Source organism: Balaenoptera musculus, chromosome 3, assembly GCF_009873245.2.
Source record: "Balaenoptera musculus isolate JJ_BM4_2016_0621 chromosome 3, mBalMus1.pri.v3, whole genome shotgun sequence".
NCBI classification, from domain to species: Eukaryota; Metazoa; Chordata; class Mammalia; order Artiodactyla; family Balaenopteridae; genus Balaenoptera; species Balaenoptera musculus.
Window position 1 is genome coordinate 77275144 of NC_045787.1, and position 22348 is coordinate 77297491.

General features: G+C 36.3%; 1 protein-coding gene across 2 annotated transcripts in view; it reads left to right on the forward strand.

The window, feature by feature from the left end:
• The window catches only part of ERAP2 (endoplasmic reticulum aminopeptidase 2), a 38320-nt gene that overhangs the window by 11582 nt on the left and 4390 nt on the right, over positions 1-22348 (forward strand). For both annotated transcript variants that reach the window (XM_036848914.1, XM_036848915.1), the window contains 12 exons: positions 268-388; positions 2507-2661; positions 5521-5634; positions 6980-7111; positions 7346-7477; positions 9806-9874; positions 10888-11063; positions 13149-13228; positions 14224-14407; positions 18580-18736; positions 19404-19588; positions 22118-22279. In XM_036848914.1, coding sequence (XP_036704809.1) covers positions 268-388; positions 2507-2661; positions 5521-5634; positions 6980-7111; positions 7346-7477; positions 9806-9874; positions 10888-11063; positions 13149-13228; positions 14224-14407; positions 18580-18736; positions 19404-19588; positions 22118-22279 — 1667 coding nt within the window. The remainder of the gene's footprint in view (positions 1-267; positions 389-2506; positions 2662-5520; positions 5635-6979; positions 7112-7345; positions 7478-9805; positions 9875-10887; positions 11064-13148; positions 13229-14223; positions 14408-18579; positions 18737-19403; positions 19589-22117; positions 22280-22348) is intronic.

Below are 22348 nucleotides of genomic sequence, written 5' to 3' on the forward strand. Positions count from 1 at the left end.
ATGGGTTTATATAGCTTAAAACGTACAGATTAGCACCTAGGGAATGTACTGTAACAGAAAATAAAAGGTTGTTTATAATTTTCAAGAGTGATTCTTGCTTTAATGCTTTACAGAGCATCTTATCCCCTGTTGACAACATGTTTAACGGTATCTCAATAATTTCTTGAAAAATGCAGTCTGCCTTTGTTTGGGTGAGGGCTGTTAGGAATGGAGTTGTGCAAAGGAGCTGTTCTTCAAAGACCACTTCTTCCCACCAACATTTCCCAGGTGTCCATCCATGCAGCCCCAGACAAATGGAGTCAAACACATTACGCTTTGGAAGCATCATTGAAGCTGCTGGACTTTTACGAAAATTACTTTGATATCCACTATCCACTCGCAAAACTGGGTAGGTTCAAATTCCACATCATCGTCTTTATTTTTAGAACATACTTTGATTTTGTCCCTCTTAGTATGTGATTTCAATGAGCACTGAAGACGTTCAGTTAGCCCAGAAAGCAATAATTTGTACCTCAGAGATGGTCCTAGAGTGTAGAAAATAAAGTATTATGAGAAGCCCAAGTACTGTGGTTCATTTCTCTATTCCTTTATAAGGTTTAATATCAAAATATCTGCATTTTATATTAGATTTAAATGGATGAATTTTCTGGAGCATATATTTTCTTCTATACCATATTTGTACAAGACTAGCAATCTTTTATAAAAGTTGCCGAAGGTTTATGTAAATAGCTGAAAATTGTCCCTCCATCTGTTATCTACTGTGTGTCTGAGGCTGGAAGATAAGACTGTGGCACAGACTTAAAAAAAAAAAAGATTTGGAGGAAATAGATAATTTGAATGTAGTAGTCGTAGATCTTTATATGAGAAAATACACACAGTCTACCTTGGTTGGTTTTAATTTTCTATCTTAAAAAATAAAAATTGTGATTTTTATGTTGCAGAATATATAAAAACCATGACTTAAATTTTATAACTTATATAGATTAATTTTTAGAGTTTCTGACAATGACAAAACATTGTTTTTCTTTGGGACTTTAGAACACACACCTTATCATGTCCTTCCTCCCCTTTCCTGCCCAACCTCCACACAGTTTTAGAGAGTTAAAAGAGACCATCAGAAGACATCTCCAGGGGGTTGTCTCTACAGTTCCTGAGTCTCACTGTATTATTATAACACAGGTTCTATACACCTTTTAGTACGGATATACTAAATCAGTTTACCCACAGTCCACTGCTGTCCTCTGTCAAAAATCAAGGAAAGATCAAATAACAGCTATCAACAATCTTAAGTTGCTCTTGAAAAATGCAACCTTGAAGATCATATGAAGTGAATGTATTTAAAATAAAACTAACTGAAAGGAAACATGCAGCTTAGGAAAAAATAGAGCAGATATAAGCATTTCTAATGGCTTTGGGAAATAATATAACTAATATAAAATCATCAATGAAATTTAGAAAAGGAGTCATTCCCACATTTGAAGTGCTAATGAATACTAATCTTTACTAGTGCTAGTTTACTTTTTGATTGCATTATAAATATTTGATTTTATCCACTAGAATTAACCAATACTAATTCCAGATATTGTAATTGCAAGCCAAGTGACTTGATTTATTTCAAACTTTTAAAAAATTACCTTTCTTTTCAGCCAAAGAGCAGTATTTTTTCCAATATGGCCTGGCAGAATAAACAGAAAGAAGTCCAAGATTAAATATTAGCCAGAAGTTTTCTAATCTACATGAAGTCATTGACAGAGGGTGTGTATATATATATATATATATATATATATATATATAGTCACACACAGATATGATATAAATTACGTTATATCTGAGTTGCTTAAACATGATTAAGTTTCACTTTTTTTCCCTAAGACTTTGTCAAGAAGTAGAGGAAATATCAATGTTGAAAAGGAAATTGAGGTCAGAAAGAAGTGATGCCTACAGCTTTTTTCCTCTACTGCCTTAGAAGGACACTTAGAGGCTGTATGCTCTAGAAATACTGATTGAAATATTGACTATAGAGATGCTCCTAAAAGGTGTTCCCCTGAAATTAAAATCTCCTTTTTTTCTTTTTTGTAGAAGTGAGTTCATCATATGTTTTGTTGAATTCCAGACATATTAGAAATTATTTGATACCTCATATTTTCAAAGTTTTTCTGTAGTACTAATATAAAATACAATAGGAGAGTTTTAAAATGAATTTTTTTCTCAACAGTAATGCACTCAAGGTATTTTCATAGTTTAGTTTTAGGAAAAAGTGGTTAAATGTCAATAGGTTACTTCACCTACAACCAAAACTTTACTGATAGACTTTATTCTGCTTGATAATGGTTACTGATTATTTTCAGCAACTACAAGACACCATATCAATGTTAAGACACTCTTGATGTTTTCAGAAAATCTGCTTATATATACTGAATGGATCATAACATATTTGAAGAGGAAGCAAATCCCACTTCTGGTGTGGAAGCCATAATGATCAAGTGTGGTTGTTCTTATTTCTTAGATCTAGTTGCCATTCCTGACTTTGAAAGTGGAGCCATGGAAAATTGGGGCCTTGTCACATGTAGAGAGACGTCACTGCTCTTTGATCCCAAGACCTCTTCTACTTCTGATAAACTGTGGGTCACCAAAGTCATAGCTCATGAAGTAGCACACCAGGTACCTGGCACTCATGACATTCTCTTAACATCCGTTCAAAAGAGCATTATGCAGACCACCACCAATATTCCTGAAACAATGTAAAATCATGTCATTTTACTTCTAGAGGGGACCTTAGGGATTATCAAGCCAAACATAATATGTCAAGTAGAAGAATGTTCAATCTCTAGACAATGGGTCTCATACAGGAATTTTATCACAAGAGAAGTGGCCACTATATCCTCTAAAACCCTTCAAGGCAAAGCCTCCAAATGTCTTTTAGTAAAGAAAAGTGAAGACCATGCAGATACATAAAGCACAGAATTAGAAACCCTACAAATAGAGATTTCTATTAAAAATATTTCCCCTTATTCCCTCTAATATGGTGGCATTCCAATCTCGGGCAAAATCAATCTCCTTTCAGTTGGAATCTGTGATTATTCAGCCATAATGAAGTATTTTCAAGTCCATGTACTCAAGGGCTGCTGACCCTGGACACATTACCTAACTCTCTAAACTTCAGTGTCCTCGTCTATAAAATTAAGTTCATAATAGCTCCTGCTTCTTGAAACCGTTGGGAAGATTACAGATAAGTGTCTATGTCTGTCATGTAGTAGGTACTCAGTAAGTGTTAGTTATTAATGATGGTGACAATGACCACCACTGCTACCATTTCTTGCAGAAGAAGATTTCCAAGGCCCATCTATCAACACTGTATTACATACAAATATGAAACAGTAAAACTAGCTCTACAGATATCAGACACTTTTTCCACTCTATTTCATTTCTGAAAATTCCCCATTATGCAGTGAATTATTAAAGGCACTGGAAATTCTCTTTTACCATGTAGGCAAATATCATTCCATTGTAGAAGCTGGTAAAATCTCTTATTTTTAAATGTTTAACTTTATCCTTTATCATGACCATAATAATAATAAGGGGCGTTGTTTGTTTTTGTTTGTTTTTTTTTAAGCAGCAAACTAAGAACCCAGTTACATAGGAGCCACGCTCAGAGCTGTATTTTGAGAACATATGAGCAGCTTCCTCTGGTTTAGCATCTCTGCTCTGGCCCATCTTAGGGGTTTTGATCATTAGTCTCTGGAAGCTCTAAAGCACTTAACTGAGTCTGGGTATTCCTAATTTTCTACCCAATGTTCATAGGGAAATAATCAGAGAGCTCTACTTTTGAGGCTCCATCCTCCCTTAAGGCCTTCCTTTAATAGCTTCTCTTTTATGGAGACGCAGTGTTCAGGGCTGAAGCAGCAGGCCCCACTGGCCTTGACTATTTTGTTTCCCCATTAATCTCCATATGACTATGTCACTCCTCTGTGTAAAACCCTGGCAAAGACTCTCAATGCCTGGGTGAGTCAAGGATCCATAGCGTGGCAAACAAGGCCCCGAGGACCCGGCTCTCCTCCACCTCTCCAGCCTCATCTCTGAACGACACCTTTAGCTTTAGCCATCCCAGACTACCTGCCATTACCTGAACAGGCGAGGTTGTATCATTCCTCTGTGCTTTTGCTCCTTCTACCTGATCTGCTTAGAGCACACCCCACTTCCAATATTCCTGAGGACCACTTGCAAGACTAAGGAAATGAATCGTTTCCCAGCTATTCTACACACTCTCCCAGCAAAACTGATTTTTTCCTTCTGGAATCTCCTCTGTCCCTTGTACAGACATAGATCATCGTGCCAATAATGCTTGGTTGCATGCATATGTCTACCAGTTGACCTCCACCATTTGTATTGAGGCAGTGACTATCTGACATACATCTTTGTTTTTCTAACATATGGTATAGAGCCAGGAACATAGTAGAGTCTCGATAGATATTTATTGAGTGAATGAATAAACTACTTTTACTGACGGGTGAAATGACCATAACCAGCTTGTACTTCTTGTGTTCATCACTTCTCAAACTGAGGAAACACCCGCTGTCCCTTCTCACAGAACCCCCTCAGAAGATTGGAGCCCACTTGCAATATGATCTGAGGGCTGTAAGAAAAGGTATAGAGCTTGAACTGCTTCTAGAAGCTACAGATCTAGTGATTTGTGTTCTGTAACTGTAACAAGGCTCTTCTGAATCTTAGAATCTTATTGTTTAAGCTTCCAGTCTTTCTGGAGACTGCAATCCTAAAATAGATAAACCGGACACACACTAATATGACAAAGGCCAAATAGATAAAATATAATAATACATAAAAATAATAATATTTAAAATGTGTTACAGATTAAATATAGGTCAAGGGTAAATTTCTATTTAGATTATCTTTTTGCATCCTTTTAATTTTATTTATATATATATTTAAAATCTCAGACTTTAATTCACCTTAGTGGCCAAGTTAATCCCTAGAAGTAAATTGGGGCAGAGGACAACAAGTAAATTTGGTCATCAGTAATATTGTGTAACAATCTGAAAGTCCTAAATGAATTCTTATCCTTTTAAGTACCTGCTACTTAATATAAAAAGGTGACTTCACCAAAAATATTTTGGCTTACATTTCCCCTTAGACCATCACCATAAGTCAATGACAAGATGAGATTATACTTATTGTGCAAAATGGACCCTATGAAATGTCTCATTTTCTTCCTTAATATTAAATCTAATATCTAGGAAATATAGCGAGGATATAATGGAAGTTGGGGAGTTGGAGACAATATGAACACAAAAGAAAGGGAAGTGAAGGAAGCAAAAATGTGGAGAGAGGCGAAGGCAGGGAAATCAGTAGAAGGGGGCTGTGCGGAGTGAAAAGGATAGCAAAGATAGAAAAGAGGCCTCAGCTACTAAAAGAAAGAAGTTACCGCCCATTATATTTTTTGCTATAGTTAATAATTTTTTAGATTTGTTTACCTTCTAATAACATTGAGTTTTTTCCTCCTAGTGGTTTGGCAACCTGGTTACAATGGAATGGTGGAATGATATTTGGCTCAATGAGGGTTTTGCAACATACATGGAACTTATCTCTGTTAACGTCACATATCCAGAGTTACAATTTGTAAGTCACAATTTTGTATGTCATACTGTATGCCCTAAGGAATCATTAATTTACTACTAAAATTTTTAGAGAATGCCAAAGAGAACATAGCATTGAGTCTTTGAGTCTATGGTGTTTTGTTTTGTGTAAACAGGTTGTATTAGTTTGCTAGGGCTGCCATGACAAAATTCCACAGACTGGGTGGCTTAAACAACAGAAATTTATTTTCTCACGTTTCTGGAGGCTAGAACTCTGAGGTCAAGGTGTCAGCAGGTTTGGTTTCTTCTGAAGCCTCTCTCCTTGGCTTACAGATGACCGCCTTCTCACTGTGTCCTCACATGGTCTTTTCTCTGTGCTCACCCATCTCTGGTGTCTGAGATTTTAAATTTCCTCTTCTTACACCAGTCAGAGTGGATTGTGGCCCACCCTAATGGCCTCATTTTAATTCAGTCCCCTCTTTTTTAAGGCACTATCTCCAAAAACAATCTGGAGGCTAAGGCCTCAGCATATGAATGGGGTGGGAGACACATAACACAGATGATAGAACTGGATGAGACACTGGAGGTTTTAGAGAACAGTCAACATAAATCCCTCACCCTAAAGTTTGTGGATAGAGAATGAAAATAGCACAAATATACAGCTGTGTATGTGGGGTGAGAGGAAAGTATCACTGTCCATATACAATGATATAGGACAAGACAATGCCCATGGCTATAGATCCTGTGCAGAGTTCTTGACATGTAACCTGAATTGAGCATGACTGGGGGCACACTGCTCCAGAATTTCCAAAGGGTTAGTTAATTTCCCCAAAATGTGTGAAAAGATTTCTTCAAACACGTCTTCTTTAATAGACACAAGAGGGTCCGAACAGCACATATCAAGGTAGTTAGTAATGGATAATTAGCTCTTTGAGGTAGACATTTGGTCCAGTACAATTACAGACAGACATGGATTCAAAGTCAGTGTCTTCTTACTTGCTATGTGCTAAATCTGTGGTTTAATCCCAAAGCTTCATACATTCTCACTTGTAAAATGTATATAATGCATCTCCCTTGCAGGGTGTTGAAAGGATTGCAGATGATGGTTGTAAGATCCTGGCACATGGCACGTGTTCACTAAATGGGAAACTTAGTTTTATTTTTGTATCGAAGGGCTTGGCTCATGGTAAACATTCAGGCAGTATCTGAGGGAATGTCGAATTTATACCTTTACAAAATAGAGAATTGGTGAAAGGGGGATATATAAGGGGAAAGAAACACCTTGTAAGGTGTTTCTACTTCTGAGAATATCTTATAAAACCTATCGTGTTTCCTATTGCTTTGAGAATGTCAAAGGGAAATTGAAAAAAACTTTCTCTCCTGTTTAGGATGAAGATTTTCTGAACATGTGTTTTGAAGTAATTAAAAGAGATTCATTAAATTCATCCCATCCTATCTCCAATCAAGCAGAAACTTCTACTCAAATAAAGGAAATGTTTGATGCTCTTTCCTATGAAAAGGTAGTAAATGCTGTGGATTAGTGGAAGCTTTGCTTTGGGGAGAAATATAATGAGGCCAGTACATCAACAGTTTAAGTTGTTGGTGCCAGGTTATTGCTACCTGTTTCACTTTTTATTTTATTTGCTGTTCATTTATCAGACGTTACACGTGTTCCATAAAATGTAAGCTTCCTTTAAAAACATATGCTACCTTTTCCTTTATCTTCTTTTTCTTTGCTTTTGTTTGTATTTTAGGGAGCTTGTATTTTGAATATGCTCAAGGATTTTCTGAGTGAGGAGAAATTCAAGAAAGGAATTATTCACTACTTAAAGAAGTTCAGCTATAGAAATGCTAAGAATGATGATTTGTGGAGCAGTTTGTCAAATGTAAGTCCTCTGTTAATTTACAGTAGACTGCTGTTAAGCCTAAAAAGTGACAAGCTAATTATGAAGGTTTATAAATAGTTACATTGTCAGGCAACAAATGTTTATTTCACTTGCCACACTGCCAAGGGTAAGCAGGCAACACCTCTTTTTTTCCTCTGGCACCTTACTAGACCAAGATGCCACACTAGTTTAGCCCCAAGGGTTCAATATTTGACCATTGGTTTCCCTTTTATGGTTGAGCCTACACTTTTGTCTTTTTTCCCAAATCTTTCATGACTTTGTAATTCCTTCATGTAACACCTGATCTTCTCTTCCCAAATTTAAGGTTGAACTCTACTTGCTCAAATGTATTTCCCAACCTGTATTCTCTGTTGAGTGAGACACACCTCCTCCCTCATAGGAAGAAATCCTGTTCAATCCCTGTCATCATGCCTCTGTTTCTAGTGCTCTTGCTACCTGAAGTGCTCTCTCTTCTTTCCAACAATTCAGGTGCTGTCCATCTTTTGAGATCTAGCTGAGATTTCATCTCCTCCTTATAGACAGCTCCAGCCCTCATTGGTTTGCCTTTCTGCTGAATGCCTAGAAGTGCACTTATGAATCTGTTCCATCCAGTGACATTCTCTTTTATTGGTTTCCATTGGTTCAATAATAACAATGATAATAATAAACAAAATTTGCTTAAGAGAAAGAATCATGTCAGGCCCTTAGCATTCTATTGACCCTATAATCAGTTAATGATTGAATAAAGAACATATGGTCTCTTTGTCATTGGGATTTATGTAGTATAGTAGGTAAGACAGAGAAAACATGCAGTCAACTCAGATGATTCTAATCATTATTAAAATATTCTTAGATTTTCAAATACAAGGACAATACTTTGTTATAGAAGTAATGAACTGGCAGAGCTTGTGCCTGCAGGTAGAAGAACCCTAAGTCATTGTACATAGAAGAGGTCCTCTCTCCTTTATAAGCACGTATGTCCCAGGGGCAGTAATAATATTGTTCAATAATTGTATAGCACTTCACAGTTCAAAAAGAAACTTCATGTGCATTATCTCATTTGATTTTTCTGTGCTCTTATTAAGTCTGGACCCTCAAGGTTTAACTTATGTGTGAGTTTGTGGTCAAAGAGACAAATGTAATTAAAATTTTTTTCAAAGTAGCTCAAATCTTTTACCCCCATTTCTTGAAAACCCTAAAGGGGATCAAATTACACCATCCTTTGTAATACTTATAAAGATGCTCCTTATCCATTTTCATCACCTCTTGCAGCTGATCCAGATGCTCTTTCTCCACAATTCTCCCTCAGGTTGTCAACAACAAGCCTTACATTGCTTTTCTCTCCCCTCTCCTTCTCCCTCTCCTTTGCTATGATGTGTACTTGTGTATGTGTCTCTGTGTGTAGACATCAACCAAGCTTTTTTCAGCAAGGAAGAATCTGTCTTTGGTGTGGGCAGTGGGTGTAAAGGGGATTAAAGGAGATATTTGGGCAATAATTACAGGATTCTTTTAGGTTAACTGTGAGTACTCTTATGTTAATTTTTGTCACTTCATGCTTATAACCATCTCGAGAAGGTAAGGAAGGCATTCTTACCCCATTTTTACAGATGGGAAAACTAATGCTAAGGGAGAGATTTGCTCAAGATCATATACCAAGTGAATGATGGAGTCATTACTTAAAATCTGTCTTCTGACTCTAAGTCCAGTATTCATTCTTTCAATTACATCACAACTTCTTCCTAGTTATCAGGGAAGTCTCCCATCCACACTTCCCCTAAAGGTCCTAAATTCTGGTTGACCCCCTTCTGATGCCAAATGAAACTGTGGGCGACTTACCTGGTGGCTCAGTGGTTAAGAATCCACCTGCCAGTGCAGGGGACACGGGTTACAGCCCTGGTCTGGGAAGATCCCACGTGCCACGGAGCAACTAAGCCCGTGCGCCACAACTACTGAGCCTGTGCTCTAGAACCCGCGAGCAACAACTACTGAAGCCCAGAGTAGCCCCCACTCGCTGCAACTAGAGAAAGCCTGTGCACAGCAAAAAAGACCCAACACAGCCAAAAAAAAAAAAAAAGAGACTGTGGTAAGAAAACGATAAATTCCTGAGAATACCTAACACAGCATAGTGTCACATAACATCAGTTATACATATAAAACAAAAAGAGTAAATTTTATGTATTCTGTAATGAATTGCTATGCTTATTACCATGTTTAGATGAATTAAATTTTCATAGATCTATGCTAATAAATGTCTGCGTTCATGTCTAATATGCATATTCAGCCAACTATCAGTGCCCAAAATGGCAATGCTCTTTCACTCTTTTTTAGGATTGTTTAGAAAGCGATTCTGCATCTGGTGGATTTTGTTATTCCGATTCCAAGACAACAAGCAGCACAGTAAGTAGAAAGAGACTTGTAGAGTAGAAGAGATTTGGCTCACCACCTGGCCCAAAGTGAGTGCGTAAAGTCACCCAACTGTCCCTTTAAATAACTGGAGAGAAATAGAGACTCCACAGTTTTCCTTGAAACAAAGCTGCCTGAAGAAGGAATGCTCAGGCCATTTAGGGGAGTGACGCTGTTACTACTATATTTTTGTTGTTATAATTCGGCTTTCCCACAACCCCACTGCTAGCTAAAAATATCTCAGCTCAAAATTCTTCTGAGTGGTTACTGCTGCACTGGCATCCTCTAGGCTCTGAAAAATGCCAAACCAAATCTGTTAGGTTTGGAAATAGAGTGAACGGCTTTCTTGAGGCCCTGTCTTCTTGTTTACTTCTGGGAAGTTATTGGAGCATTTGAGGAGAGAGAAAAGAAAGTCATCATGGAAAAAAGAAAAGGCAAACTTTTTAAAAAGCATTGTGGTAATCCCATCCATTATAGTTTCTAAAGGGAGATTCAGCATCACTCAGTGATCAGCAATACATACTAGAAGCTAAACAGCTAGAGGTTTTGTTGTCCATTCCGTATACCTCTATTGATATAATATTGTTCTATTGGAATTTTTAAAAAGCTTCCCTAAAGAGAGACATTTCTTCTTAAGCCACTTCTCTGGATTCTGTCGTTAATAAAATGGAGAGTGTTTTTTTGTTTTTTTTGTTTTTTTTCTGTTTTGAAAGGGAGCAGGAGGGAGGCTTCAGTCTCAAGCCCTTCCTCTTGACCTTTCCTGCCTTGTGTTAACCCTCAAGCTCCCACACACGTCCCTGCTTCAGGTAATTTGCAGAGCAGCCCTGGGCGGGGTGGGGAGGGGCAGCCCCTGGTCTAGTTTCCACATCGCTCCCCTGGGAGATTGCAGCCAGAGTCCCCTCTTCCGGTCCAACCCATGTTTCCAGCGTCCAAGGAGGTCGAAGTTTCTCCTCTCTCTCTGGCTTCTCTCCTCTGTCTTGAGTTACCAAAGTCACTTGTCATTTCAGCTGGCCTTTCTGCGGGAAAATGTGGAGGTGAAGCAGATGATGGCTACATGGACTCTGCAGAAAGGAATCCCCCTCGTGGTGGTTAATCGAGAAGGGCGTTCACTCAGACTGCAGCAGGAGCGCTTCCTGAACGGGGTGTTCAAAGAGGACCCTGGATGGGGGGCCCTGCAGGAAAGGTGACTGCTTTCCTTCTGTCGGTCTAGTTTACCTCATCTCAGTTTGTTCGTGATCGCATCAGCTTTCTTTCAGCTTCTCTGGCAATTTTATGGGGTGCTATTTCTACACAGGACTCGAAGGCCTAAACTAGCCTTGATATCAGCCCAGACTGCGTTATTGAGCGGCACATGCTTAGTAATCCTGGGGCCACCTTTGGAACCTCAGTTCTGCTGCAGAAGGTCATCGGTAATATTTCCAATATAATATACCCTGACTGTATACTAGACTTCTGGGCCCTAATAAGTTGTGTGACTGGTCCATACCTAGGAAGTGTTATGACAGCTGTACACCTTATCAGAAAAGACATTCCCTATTTGATAAATTAGATGCTAGGACCTTCCGCTCTCTTTTGTTTTGCAGTAAGAGACTATAAATGTAATGTCTTAAAACATGATGTTCTTGGTAATAATAAAAGCAAATCCAATTACCCACACTGTCATCTTTCTTGAGAAAACTTGTTAAAGGCTTTACTAAAATCAAGATATACAACACTGTGCACCTTCCTCTGATCTATTAGCCCTATCAATAAGATGAATGAGGTTAAATTGAAATGAAATAATCCAAGTGAATCCGTGCTAGCTCTTTTGATTATTATTTTTTTCCCAAGGATCTAGCTGTCTAATAACAGTTCTAGAATTTTTCTGAGAATCAGAAGCAAATTCAAAGCCTTTAACACATAGGATATACTGTTTTCCCTTTTTGTTTCATCAGATGTCTATTTCCATCCAACAGCAACTCTTACGCCATTTATCTTCCATTTCTGTGTATGTCCATCTGAAGTCTGAACTTCAGAGAGCTTAAACAACTTGAAGCTTGGCAACACAGGCTGGAAAATTTAATGTTTGATTTACTATTGGGAAAGCAGGACTCATAATTCTGTAACTTATCAAAATGTAACCAGAGAGAGTTCAATAGTGTGGTTGGCCCAGAATAACAAATATGTACTGCAATGATCTGTATTTTTCCTCTACCTGAAGCAGTATTTAGATTACTATTATAAAATTATTATCCTCTGATCCATGCTTATCCAAACTCATGAAATGCTCTTCCTCTCTTTACTCCCAGATATGTTTATCTGGAAAAATCTCTTTCTGGAGTTAAGATCCATCCAGGAATCTCGATCCATTAAGTCTTGGTGATATCTATGTGTCTATTTTTACCAATTTGTATAAATATTTCAGTTGCTTTGTTAATTATCTGTACTCTCTGGATTAGCAGGTAGATTATCCCTTCTGACTCTTTATTAGATCGAGTCTGTGTCTGCTGTTTCTTTCACTATTTTATATTTTTCTGAAGACTACTGGGCACATCCTCAGTTACTATTCTTTCTGTTTTATACCTATTGGTATTTTCAAGCATGTGATTTTACAGGATTACTATAGCTAATATGGCTTGCTGTGATAGACGAAATGAGTTCTAGAAGCTGCTAGAAATTTAGTCAGAAAAAAATAGCCAATTTCAGTTATTTACCATAGTAGGGCCATTGAAAAGTAACTGAGGCCTTTTCCTCCAATACATTCTGCTTCTCTGCTCTCTGGACTTGGCTGATGTGCAGATCTGACACACTGCTGCAGGCACTTAGCAGTTGGGGGGCTGAATGTGGGTAGCTTTGTTGAACAAAAAGATAAGTGGAAAATCATACTGGAGTAAGATCGTTACCTTGGAGGGCTTTTCCTACAGCTTTGGTTCAGTTATTTGAATTAATATCAGGCTGTTATAATTTTTGGAAATATGAAAGGAAAATTGATTTTTTTCCTCTTACTTAGAAGAAAACAATCAGCAGAACTTGTTGTGGTATGATATTTGGACAACAAATGGCACAGGTAATTGTGACAGAGTTCAACTAAGTATACATTGCTGCTCCTTCATAATCATTATGGAAGAACTTTTGCACACCCAAGGATCTGCTAGTCTTAGCCTATAAAATTTATGATGGTGTGAAGGATGAGTGATTAGGTGTCTTTTACAGCCTATCCGAGTCTGATGATGTGAAAATTGAAATGGCCATTAATTTAGTCTGTAACAGTCTTTACTTTCTAATATAGGTACCTTTGGCATATCCCAGTGACCTATTCCACAAGTTTCTCTAATGCAATTCACAGACACATTCTGAAATCAAAGACAGGTAATGAACTAACTAGCCAATAGCTGTTTTAATTCTGAAATTAAACATGTTCTGAGGTATTTGGAGGAAAGATACTGTAAGTCAATCTGATAATGAATGATATATGTTTGAGGAAGTTCTCATTTATCCATATATGTGTTACTAAAAGAACCCTTTAGCTAGAAAGTCTGAATTTTTTATTCAGTGGAAAGTTCTCATGTACTTCTAGCTCTTAGAGATAGGTTTATATTTATATTAAGAAATGATGGCATCCTCTCTTATGTCTTTTGATACCTACTAGTTCAGTGGATAAAGGCATACACTCTGGAATTGATTGGCTCTGGATTCAAATCCTCATTCTGTCACATATTAGATGTGTGCCCTTAAGAAAATTTTTTAACTTCTTCTGAGTTTCAGTTTTCTCATCTTATTTTGAATGGGGATTAAGCCTCACAGAGCTTTTGAGAGAGTATGGTAGTGTTATTTTACCACCTAGTATAATGTCTGTCATATTAAAAATAATACAATTTTAATTTCCCCTTTACACACATCACTGAAATTTGAGAATGTTCCCATCATAATGTCACGTTCAGCCTACAGTCCTTATTTTGCCCAAAATAAGGGCTGGACAAATGGATCACCTATTTACATATACATATTTCAATGAGCAGTAACTAAACCTTGAGACAAGGCCACCAGTAAATCAAGCCAAATTCCAGTCATGTTCATCATCTGGCTCACTGGGCCCTTGCATGCCTCTTAAACCCGCATAGACTGCTTTTGAGAACACATTCATCAGTCCTTTCCCCAGGAATTAGTTTATTTATTAATTTAATAGGGTCATCATCCCCAAAATAAGCCATCCAGCAGACTATGAAAATAAGGATCATTGTGAGTCTTCCAAAACTTTGTCTTCTCCTTGATTTATTAGTAATAGTATGGAGACTAACATTTTTGGAGATGTTCCTGGTGTGCACGTCGATAAAGAAATACCTATACCAATTTTCTCCTCCTAGATACTCTGGATTTACCTGAGAAGACCAGTTGGGTAAAATTCAATGTGGACTCAAATGGCTACTACATTGTCCACTATGAGGGACATGGATGGGACCAGCTCATTACACTGCTGAATCAGAACCACACACTTCTCAGACCTAAGGACAGAATAAGTCTGATTCATGATGCATTTCAGCTAGTAAGGTAATGCAAAACTTCATCTGATTTCATAGGAAATAACTGCTTTATCACCAGATACATTAGATTTCAAATCAAACGTTCAATGTTAATCATTCACATGATATGGATATGAATGGAGGTCAAATACAGGCCATTAGGCCACAGCCTACCCACTGATAAAGTATTTTGACCCACCCAGCATTTAAAAATTTAATCCAACATTTTAAAATATGGAGAAGTTTATGTAGAAATCCTGACTTCTGGAATCTCTTAAATAATGAGAAAATTTGGCAACTGTGGGCCTTCATTCCCACAGGGCAACCATAGAGGAGGGTAGAGTGGGCAGATCTTCCTTTGGGCCAGGCCTACATTCTCCTATGTACCAAAGTCCTAAATGGTACGCATGAGGGGCCTGCTTCACTCACTTATGGTGGACCCTCCAGGCATTTAAGCTTTTGACCTCAGATTTTAAATTTGTTTATACTGGTAGCTTGCTGTTTCACCAAATACCAATGTAATCTGTTGGACAAAAGGTATAAATATGGTTATAACCTTTATAATTTTAAAATCTAGTGCACAATCCATTCATTACTTTGCTCACATTGGGGAAGTCAATATGAAATTGGTAGAAAAATGAAGGAGGAATTGGCTGCTTATGTTTATTCCTCTTTTTACTTTCCTGGAAAGACAAAGTGTTTTCTTTCCTTTTTCCCATTTATCATCAACAGAATAATATGTAGAATAAGTCACAAGGTCACCAATGGAAAAAAAATTGGGGATCTGGTGGCGTATTTTGCATTATGTAAGCTTTTCCTATTCTGAGAATTACTGTAATGTACTCACTTTATTCAGTGTGACATATTATTTCCTTTCCGATCCTTATTTAGGTCAAATTAAGTAAACGTAACCAGCAAGACATCTCTCAGACACAGCTTCTCTGTACAATAGAGTTACCTAGTTAGAAAAGTGAGAGGATTGAGAGCTTAATCCTCAGTCCCGTAGGTCTCAGGAGAATCATGGTAGCATAGCTATCCCACATCTGAGTGGATGCATGATAGACTAGCTGAGAAGTGGGTTATCATTAGTTGAGGGAGGTTTGTCTGCTTAAAGGAGAAACTCTGAGCAGATTGCAAAGAAGGTAGATTACAAATTTAAGACCAGGCGGAAGGAAGAATATTGACAACTCAGCAAATGAAAGCCAATCTTTCAAGTAGTTGCAAAGTCTTTTTTCCTGTTTCTATCCTATAAATTTATGTGTAGTGTAAATTTAGCAGAAGGAACCCTATTGTTACTGATGCATCAGTGGAAAAGCAATCATTTCTTTACTAGGTAGACTGGTTAATGAAGTTCCGAGTACAAATTTTGGTTTAAAACAAATCAACTAAGTACTACCTCTTCACTTATTGTTTGACCTTTGACAAGCTATTTAACCTTTTTAAGCCTAAATTTTCTAGTCTTTAAAACTTTTCTAGTCTTTAAAACTCCAATAATAATAATGTCTATCATGCAGGGTTGTTTTGAGGATTGCTTAAGATAATGTAGATAAAGCACTAAGTACAGTAATAAATGCTCAATAAATGGTAGCTGTTAGCATTATTAGTATTATCTAATATAAATTGTTTAAAAGATCATGCGTTGAATGGGAAGGTGAAGTGACAACATAGAAAAATGCATTTCAAATAATGTGAAATTGGAAAAAAGCAGAATGTAAGCTTAGGTATTATTATGTTTGCAGTTACATGAAAAAAAAAATAAGCTAAAGGTAAGAGAAACAAAAACAGAAAGAAATATTCCAAAGTGCTATTAGTAAATATGTAAGGTAATGAAATTATGGGGGTTTTCCCCTTAATTTCCAATTTTTTTGTAGTTTGTTTATATTACTTTTATAATAAAAGTAATTATATAAGAAAACAATTTAAACATCTCATAATAGTTCTAAATATTTTTACTTGCTACTCTGCTTTGATGATATATATCTCTTCCTTCCCTGCTTTGTGAAATATCTATTTAAGAGTTAAAGGATGTAATCTGTGATCACATTTAGTTTAGAGACAGAATTTGACCCAGGAATGCATATTCATTTCAATTGGGTTTTCATACTTATTATTAAATATAATTTAAGACTTGGATCTCCTCTGAGTTGGGTGGAATTAAAATGACAACCATAATTTTCTTACAGGTAAACTATTTATTTCTTTAAGTCCAACACCATAAAAAGAAGCCCCAAATTGTTTCCTCAGGGATACAGTTTATTTCACAAAGGTACCATTTAGGTGCAACTTTATATAAATAAATAGATAGACTTTTTCCTGTTGGGCTGAAGTATATGCTTATATGTGGGTTTAGTTTTTAAGCTAAACAGACATTCAGATAACGTTTTGTGCATTGATTGAAGCAGAGGGCAGGTAATGAGGGGCTGGATTTTTATTAAATAATAACTTTATAAAAAGAAAAGGAGTCCCTCTTAAATGAATATTAAGATTAAAGTGTTTTAAAGTAGGTAAATATAAGAGTAAATAATGGCATTTGTCTAAGTAAAAAATAAATTAGACTGGGCTAAAAAGAAAAACAAGATTAATATAAAGTGAGTTTTATGTGTTAAACATTCTTTTTAAAATTTTAACCCTAGAATATAATACCTAGTTTCTTCCTGTTGCTGATCCTCTTAGTATACTTTATAGCATCTGAAAGGAAATAATATGTCACACTGAATAAACTGAGTACATTACAGAAATTCTTAGAATAGGAAAAGCTTACAATGCATAATACTCTACCTGATCCTTAATATTTTTTCTGTTGGAGACCTTGTGACCTGATTTATTCTACATATTATTCTGTTGATGATAAATGGGAAAAAGGAAAGAAAACACTTTGTCTTTCCAGGAAAGTCTAAAGAAGAATAAACATAAGCAGCCAATTCTTCCTTAATTTCTCTACCAGTTTCATATTGATTTCCCCAATGTGAGCAAAGTAATGAATGGATTGCACACTAGATTTAACATTTAAAATTTTAAAGGTTGTGACTATATTTGTACTTATCTACTGCACCATATATTATGACACTTACACATGTGGGCAGGAATAGTGACATTTTGTGGATTTGTTTTTTAAAAAATATAGCAGACCATAAAATCATGGTCCAGAGCATATGGTCCAGCCCTCTGTCTTCAGATGAATGTTTGGAAAATTTACTGTTAAGTCTGTTTTAAAACAGTATGTCATTCAGTATGTCATTGTGGCTGAGAAGAGTATAGTCACAACAAAAGTTGCTTGCTTTTAATGTCACTTCTTTCTAGTTTCAGTTCCCTCATTTTAGATGAGAATTTAAAATTTAAAAAACCCATAGGAGATAGGGCATTATATTAATGAAAAATTCAAAACAGATATCTTTGTTCTGGAATCTGTTTCCATATAAAACTATTATGCTTAATCTGGAAGTTGGATGCTGGCAAGAATGGTTTATACATGCTTCAGGGACACAGGTCTTCTCCGAAACACATGTGAAAACCACTTTACAAAAGTGACAGTATAATGGTTTATTTCCTCTACAGAAGAGATCCTAATGTTTTGATATTCAGAATAATAGTTTTGTTGTTTGTTCTTCTCATTAAAGGAAAATGTAGAGAAGGCATATCACTTTAGAATCTAAATAGATTCTTTAAAAAAATGAAAATCCTTGTTTGGACCCACTCAGAATAAGTGCTGCTTCTCTGTTAGGCTCTAGGAGGGACATCAAAGAAACAAAAGACATGGCACCTGTCCTCAAAGTTCCAAATATGCTTGGAGGAACAATTCAGACCCACAAATTAGGCAATTAGAGAATGACAAATAGATGAAAATTTGATATTATTTGGTACTAAACATGAATATTAGCTAATATTTATTTCATTTTCATTTACAAAGCTCTTATTTATGTTAGACATTAGTCTAAGCACTTTGCCTATATTAACTCATTTAATCCTTACAACAGAGGACTAAAGTAGATACTCTTATTATCCCCATTGTATTGGGGAGGCAGCTGAAGCCCAGAGAGGTTAATTTGCCCAAGTCAGTGGCAGAACTAGGATTTAAACCAAATGGTCTGAATATAATGAACTGCTTCTGTTATTGCTCTCTATATCATATTTGTTTTAATATTTAAAATATTAAGAACTGTAAGATATGCACAAACCACTGACATTTGTTTTATACCTCAGTGCAGGAAGGTTGACTCTAGACAAAGCCCTTGACCTGACTCGCTATCTCCAACATGAAACAAGCATCCCTGCACTTCTCAAAGGCCTGGAATATCTAGAATTGTTTTACCACATCATGGAAAGAAGGAATGTTTCAGATGTCACTGAAAATCTCAAGGTTTGTGTTTCTTTCAGAAAATTCATTAAGTAAAATACACAGTTCCTGGAGGATCAGTGAGACTTGTTCTGTTTTGTGTGAACTCTTGGGGTTAAATCTTGAAGAATCTGAGGAAACTGGCTGATAACACAGTCAACACTTAAGCACCTAATAGTTAGATGTCCCTCATTCCTTGTCATTGCCATCCTAAGAGCTAGGTGCCAGGATCATAAGCAAAACATCCCTCCTAAGGTGATTTTATCTTATATCACTTGGTATTCCCCCCTCAGATAGGAAATTAAATTGGACTTCTTTTTTTTTTTAACATCTTTATTGGAGTATAATTCCTTTACAATGGTGCGTTAGTTTCTGCTTTATAACAAAGTGAATCAGATATACATATATCCCCATATCTCTTCTCTCTTGCGTCTCCCTCCCTCCCACCCTCCTTATCCCACCCCTCTAGGTGACCACAAAGCACCAAGCTTAAATTGTACTTCTAATGGAGAAACTAACTCTGGTAGGTAGAGGCCAGAAAAAGCGAAGCAAAATATAGAGATAAGTAGTTCTATGCTTCGGGAAAGGTTCATGCAGACAGTTTAGAGTTGAGCCCTTTGGATGGGTTGAGTGAGAGCTGGGTTAAGACCTAAACTTAGCCTTTCTGTAAACCATCCTATGCTTTCTGCAGCATTACCTTCTCCAGTATTTTAAGCCAGCGATTGACATGCAAAGCTGGCACGACGAGGGCTCGGTCTGGGACAGAAGGCTTCGTTCGGCTCTCTTGAAGCTGGCCTGTTACCTGAACCATGCTCCTTGCATCCAGAAGGCAACTGAACTCTTCTCTCAGTGGATGGAATCCAGTGGAAAATTAAAGTAGATCTGGACTTCTGTCCTATTCTTTGTTCTTTTCACTTTGATGTAAAAGTCTTTGATCATGCAAGACATTAGATCTAAAACCTTTTAGTGAGGATAGAAAAAAAAAACCATGCTGGGAATTACATACCTTTGTTTCATGCTCCCACACAGCAAGTGCTGGATAGATTTTGTGGGAAGTGAGGTTTAAGTCCCTGTAGGGGAGAGCTAATAAACATTAGCATGGTACCAGAAAGATGGCCAGAGGGTGGAGGCCGGCAGGGCCGCTGCCCAATCTCCAAGAGTAATGCCTTTTAAAGGTAAAAAGCAATGTGAAATGTTCATGCAATCCAAATACCAGTGATCAGTTGATGAAACTAAAAAAAAAAAAAAAAAAGGGGGGGGGCAGTGCCTTTTAAAAATGTGTTTACTTCTTCATTAACCAATTAACCAATACCACACCACAGCCTTAGCCCCAAGTTTCAGCTTTGATAGGATACTGATGATTTGCGCCATCTAAAGGATGTGTATGGTGGCGAAATTGATTCCAGTGGTGGTTGTAATCAAGTAGATGCCCGGTGATCAAAAGGATTATGTTGCAGTTTAGTTTAGCAGCTGCAACCCACAGGTACTGAAAGATGCCACGATCTTTTCAATGTAAGCCTTGATTTCTGTCCAACACATGACTTTATACTGTTGCTATTAAAACTCTGACTCTCCAGTTGGATGTTTTGAGAAATCAAATCTGTATATGAATTAAGGAAAATTCCTTTTTAAAATAGAAAAAATAATTCACAACTTTAGTACCATGTAAAGCAATGGTGTCAATTTTCCCTCTGCCAAATTGTTATGAAATGCTGTTATAATTTATCTCCACATAACTAAATCTCAGTGAGCTTTTTGAAATCTTTTCTTGAATTCTTCTTTAAAAAAAAGTAATTCATTTTCTTCTTTTTGGACTTTTTCACTCTTTGGGATTTAGGCTTAAAATCAGTTTCAGAACAAAAATATCTTTTAGCTATATTTTTCTCTTCTTTTTGTTCATGTTTGAACGAACTGTATGAGTGAGGCTAAAATATAAACATCTGTTGCCCTATAGCACAACAGAATATTATTCTGTTTTTATACTAGTTGTAAGAGGGATGATCTTACCTGCAGTAACTCAAGTCCAGTAGATACAATGGTTCAACTTGTTGAATAGGATGCTATGCCTATGAAAAAATTCTGGGTAAATCTCATTTAAGCTTGTAATCAAGAACACATAATCATATATTGTAGGTTTCTTTTTTCTAAACTTCAAGAGCACTAGTATTAATCCTAAAGGGGAATTTCCTTTTATTGATTAATTGATTACTTCATTCATGAATTCAAAATATAATGCTTTGCCTGTTGCCTACGTGCCAGGCACTGCATTTGGTGCTAAGAATAAACTAGTGAACAAAACAACTATGTGCTCTACCTTCAAGGAACTTACAATTTATTTGTTACCAATTTTTATAAATTTGTACAGTAAAACACACTAAAACAAAATAATGTGGAATGTAATTTAATTACTTTTTGTTTTATGATTCAAAGTCTCTTGGGATATTTAAATGCATATAGTACAGTGGAAATAGCACAGGATTAGAACCATAGGTCTAAATCCCATCTCCAAAAAGGCTAGTATGTCACCTTGGTGCAAGTTACTTAACATTTCCAAGCTTTATTTCCACTTTTTAAAAATTAGCATAATTTTTCTATCTCACTGGGTAGCTTTGACAGTTAAATAAGTTGTATAGAGACTAGTACAACCTTATGGTCCCTGCATGATAAATACAAATTGCCTGTCCCATCCCTACTTCTCTGTGTTTTGGTTATTCCAAGCCATCAATATGAATATCATTTATTATTGATCTAATGATATTTGGGATTAAAAATAATAACCAAATTAAAATCAAAGCTAGTTAGTATCCTATAGGACAATAAAACCCCAAAACCATGGTGTCTTCTTAAGGTGCACAGAAACTAATAATATTGCATCTTATCAGTTTTACAGAATTATAAAATGACTGAACTCTAAACAGCTGTGCTAAAATATAATTCTCTACACCTAGAGAGTCAGATAACCCTCAGACAGGCCTGCTAGAAAATACTCCCAATGTGACATTAAAGCAGCAAGTAATAATGTTTTTAAAAAAATCATATAGCACCAATATATGCTATTTAATGATAGAATTCTATATAAACGAGTGCATTTATATTTCAGAAATCACCTTTTTTAATTTATTCATTCCATCAACTTTCTGTTTTCATCTCCAAGTAGTTTACATTTTTATGATTATTATCCTTGTTAACATTTTATCATCAGGAAGAAAAAAACCACAAATAATTTACAAAGTAGAATTACATAAAATGTTTTTATAAAAATTTGCCAGAAAAAAAGGTTTAATATGCTAGGTACTGGAAATAACTCAGGGGTGATTCTGTTATAGCAATTTAAAATCATAATAAGAAAAAAAGAATTTTTTCTTTCATAGAATTTTTTTTTCACTTTTGTGCTTAATATTACAGTATCCCAACAGATGTTTTAAAGATTGTGTACTCCGTGGGTGCTCAAACAACAGCAGGATGGAATTACCTTTTAGAGCAATACGAACTGTCATTGTCAGGTGCTGAAAAAAACAAAATTCTGTATGCATTGTCAACCAGCAAACATCAGGAAAAGTTAATGAAGTAAGTGAATTTAACTAAATTGTTAAAAGTAAACTTACACATATTCAGGGAAGATACTAAAATTTCAGC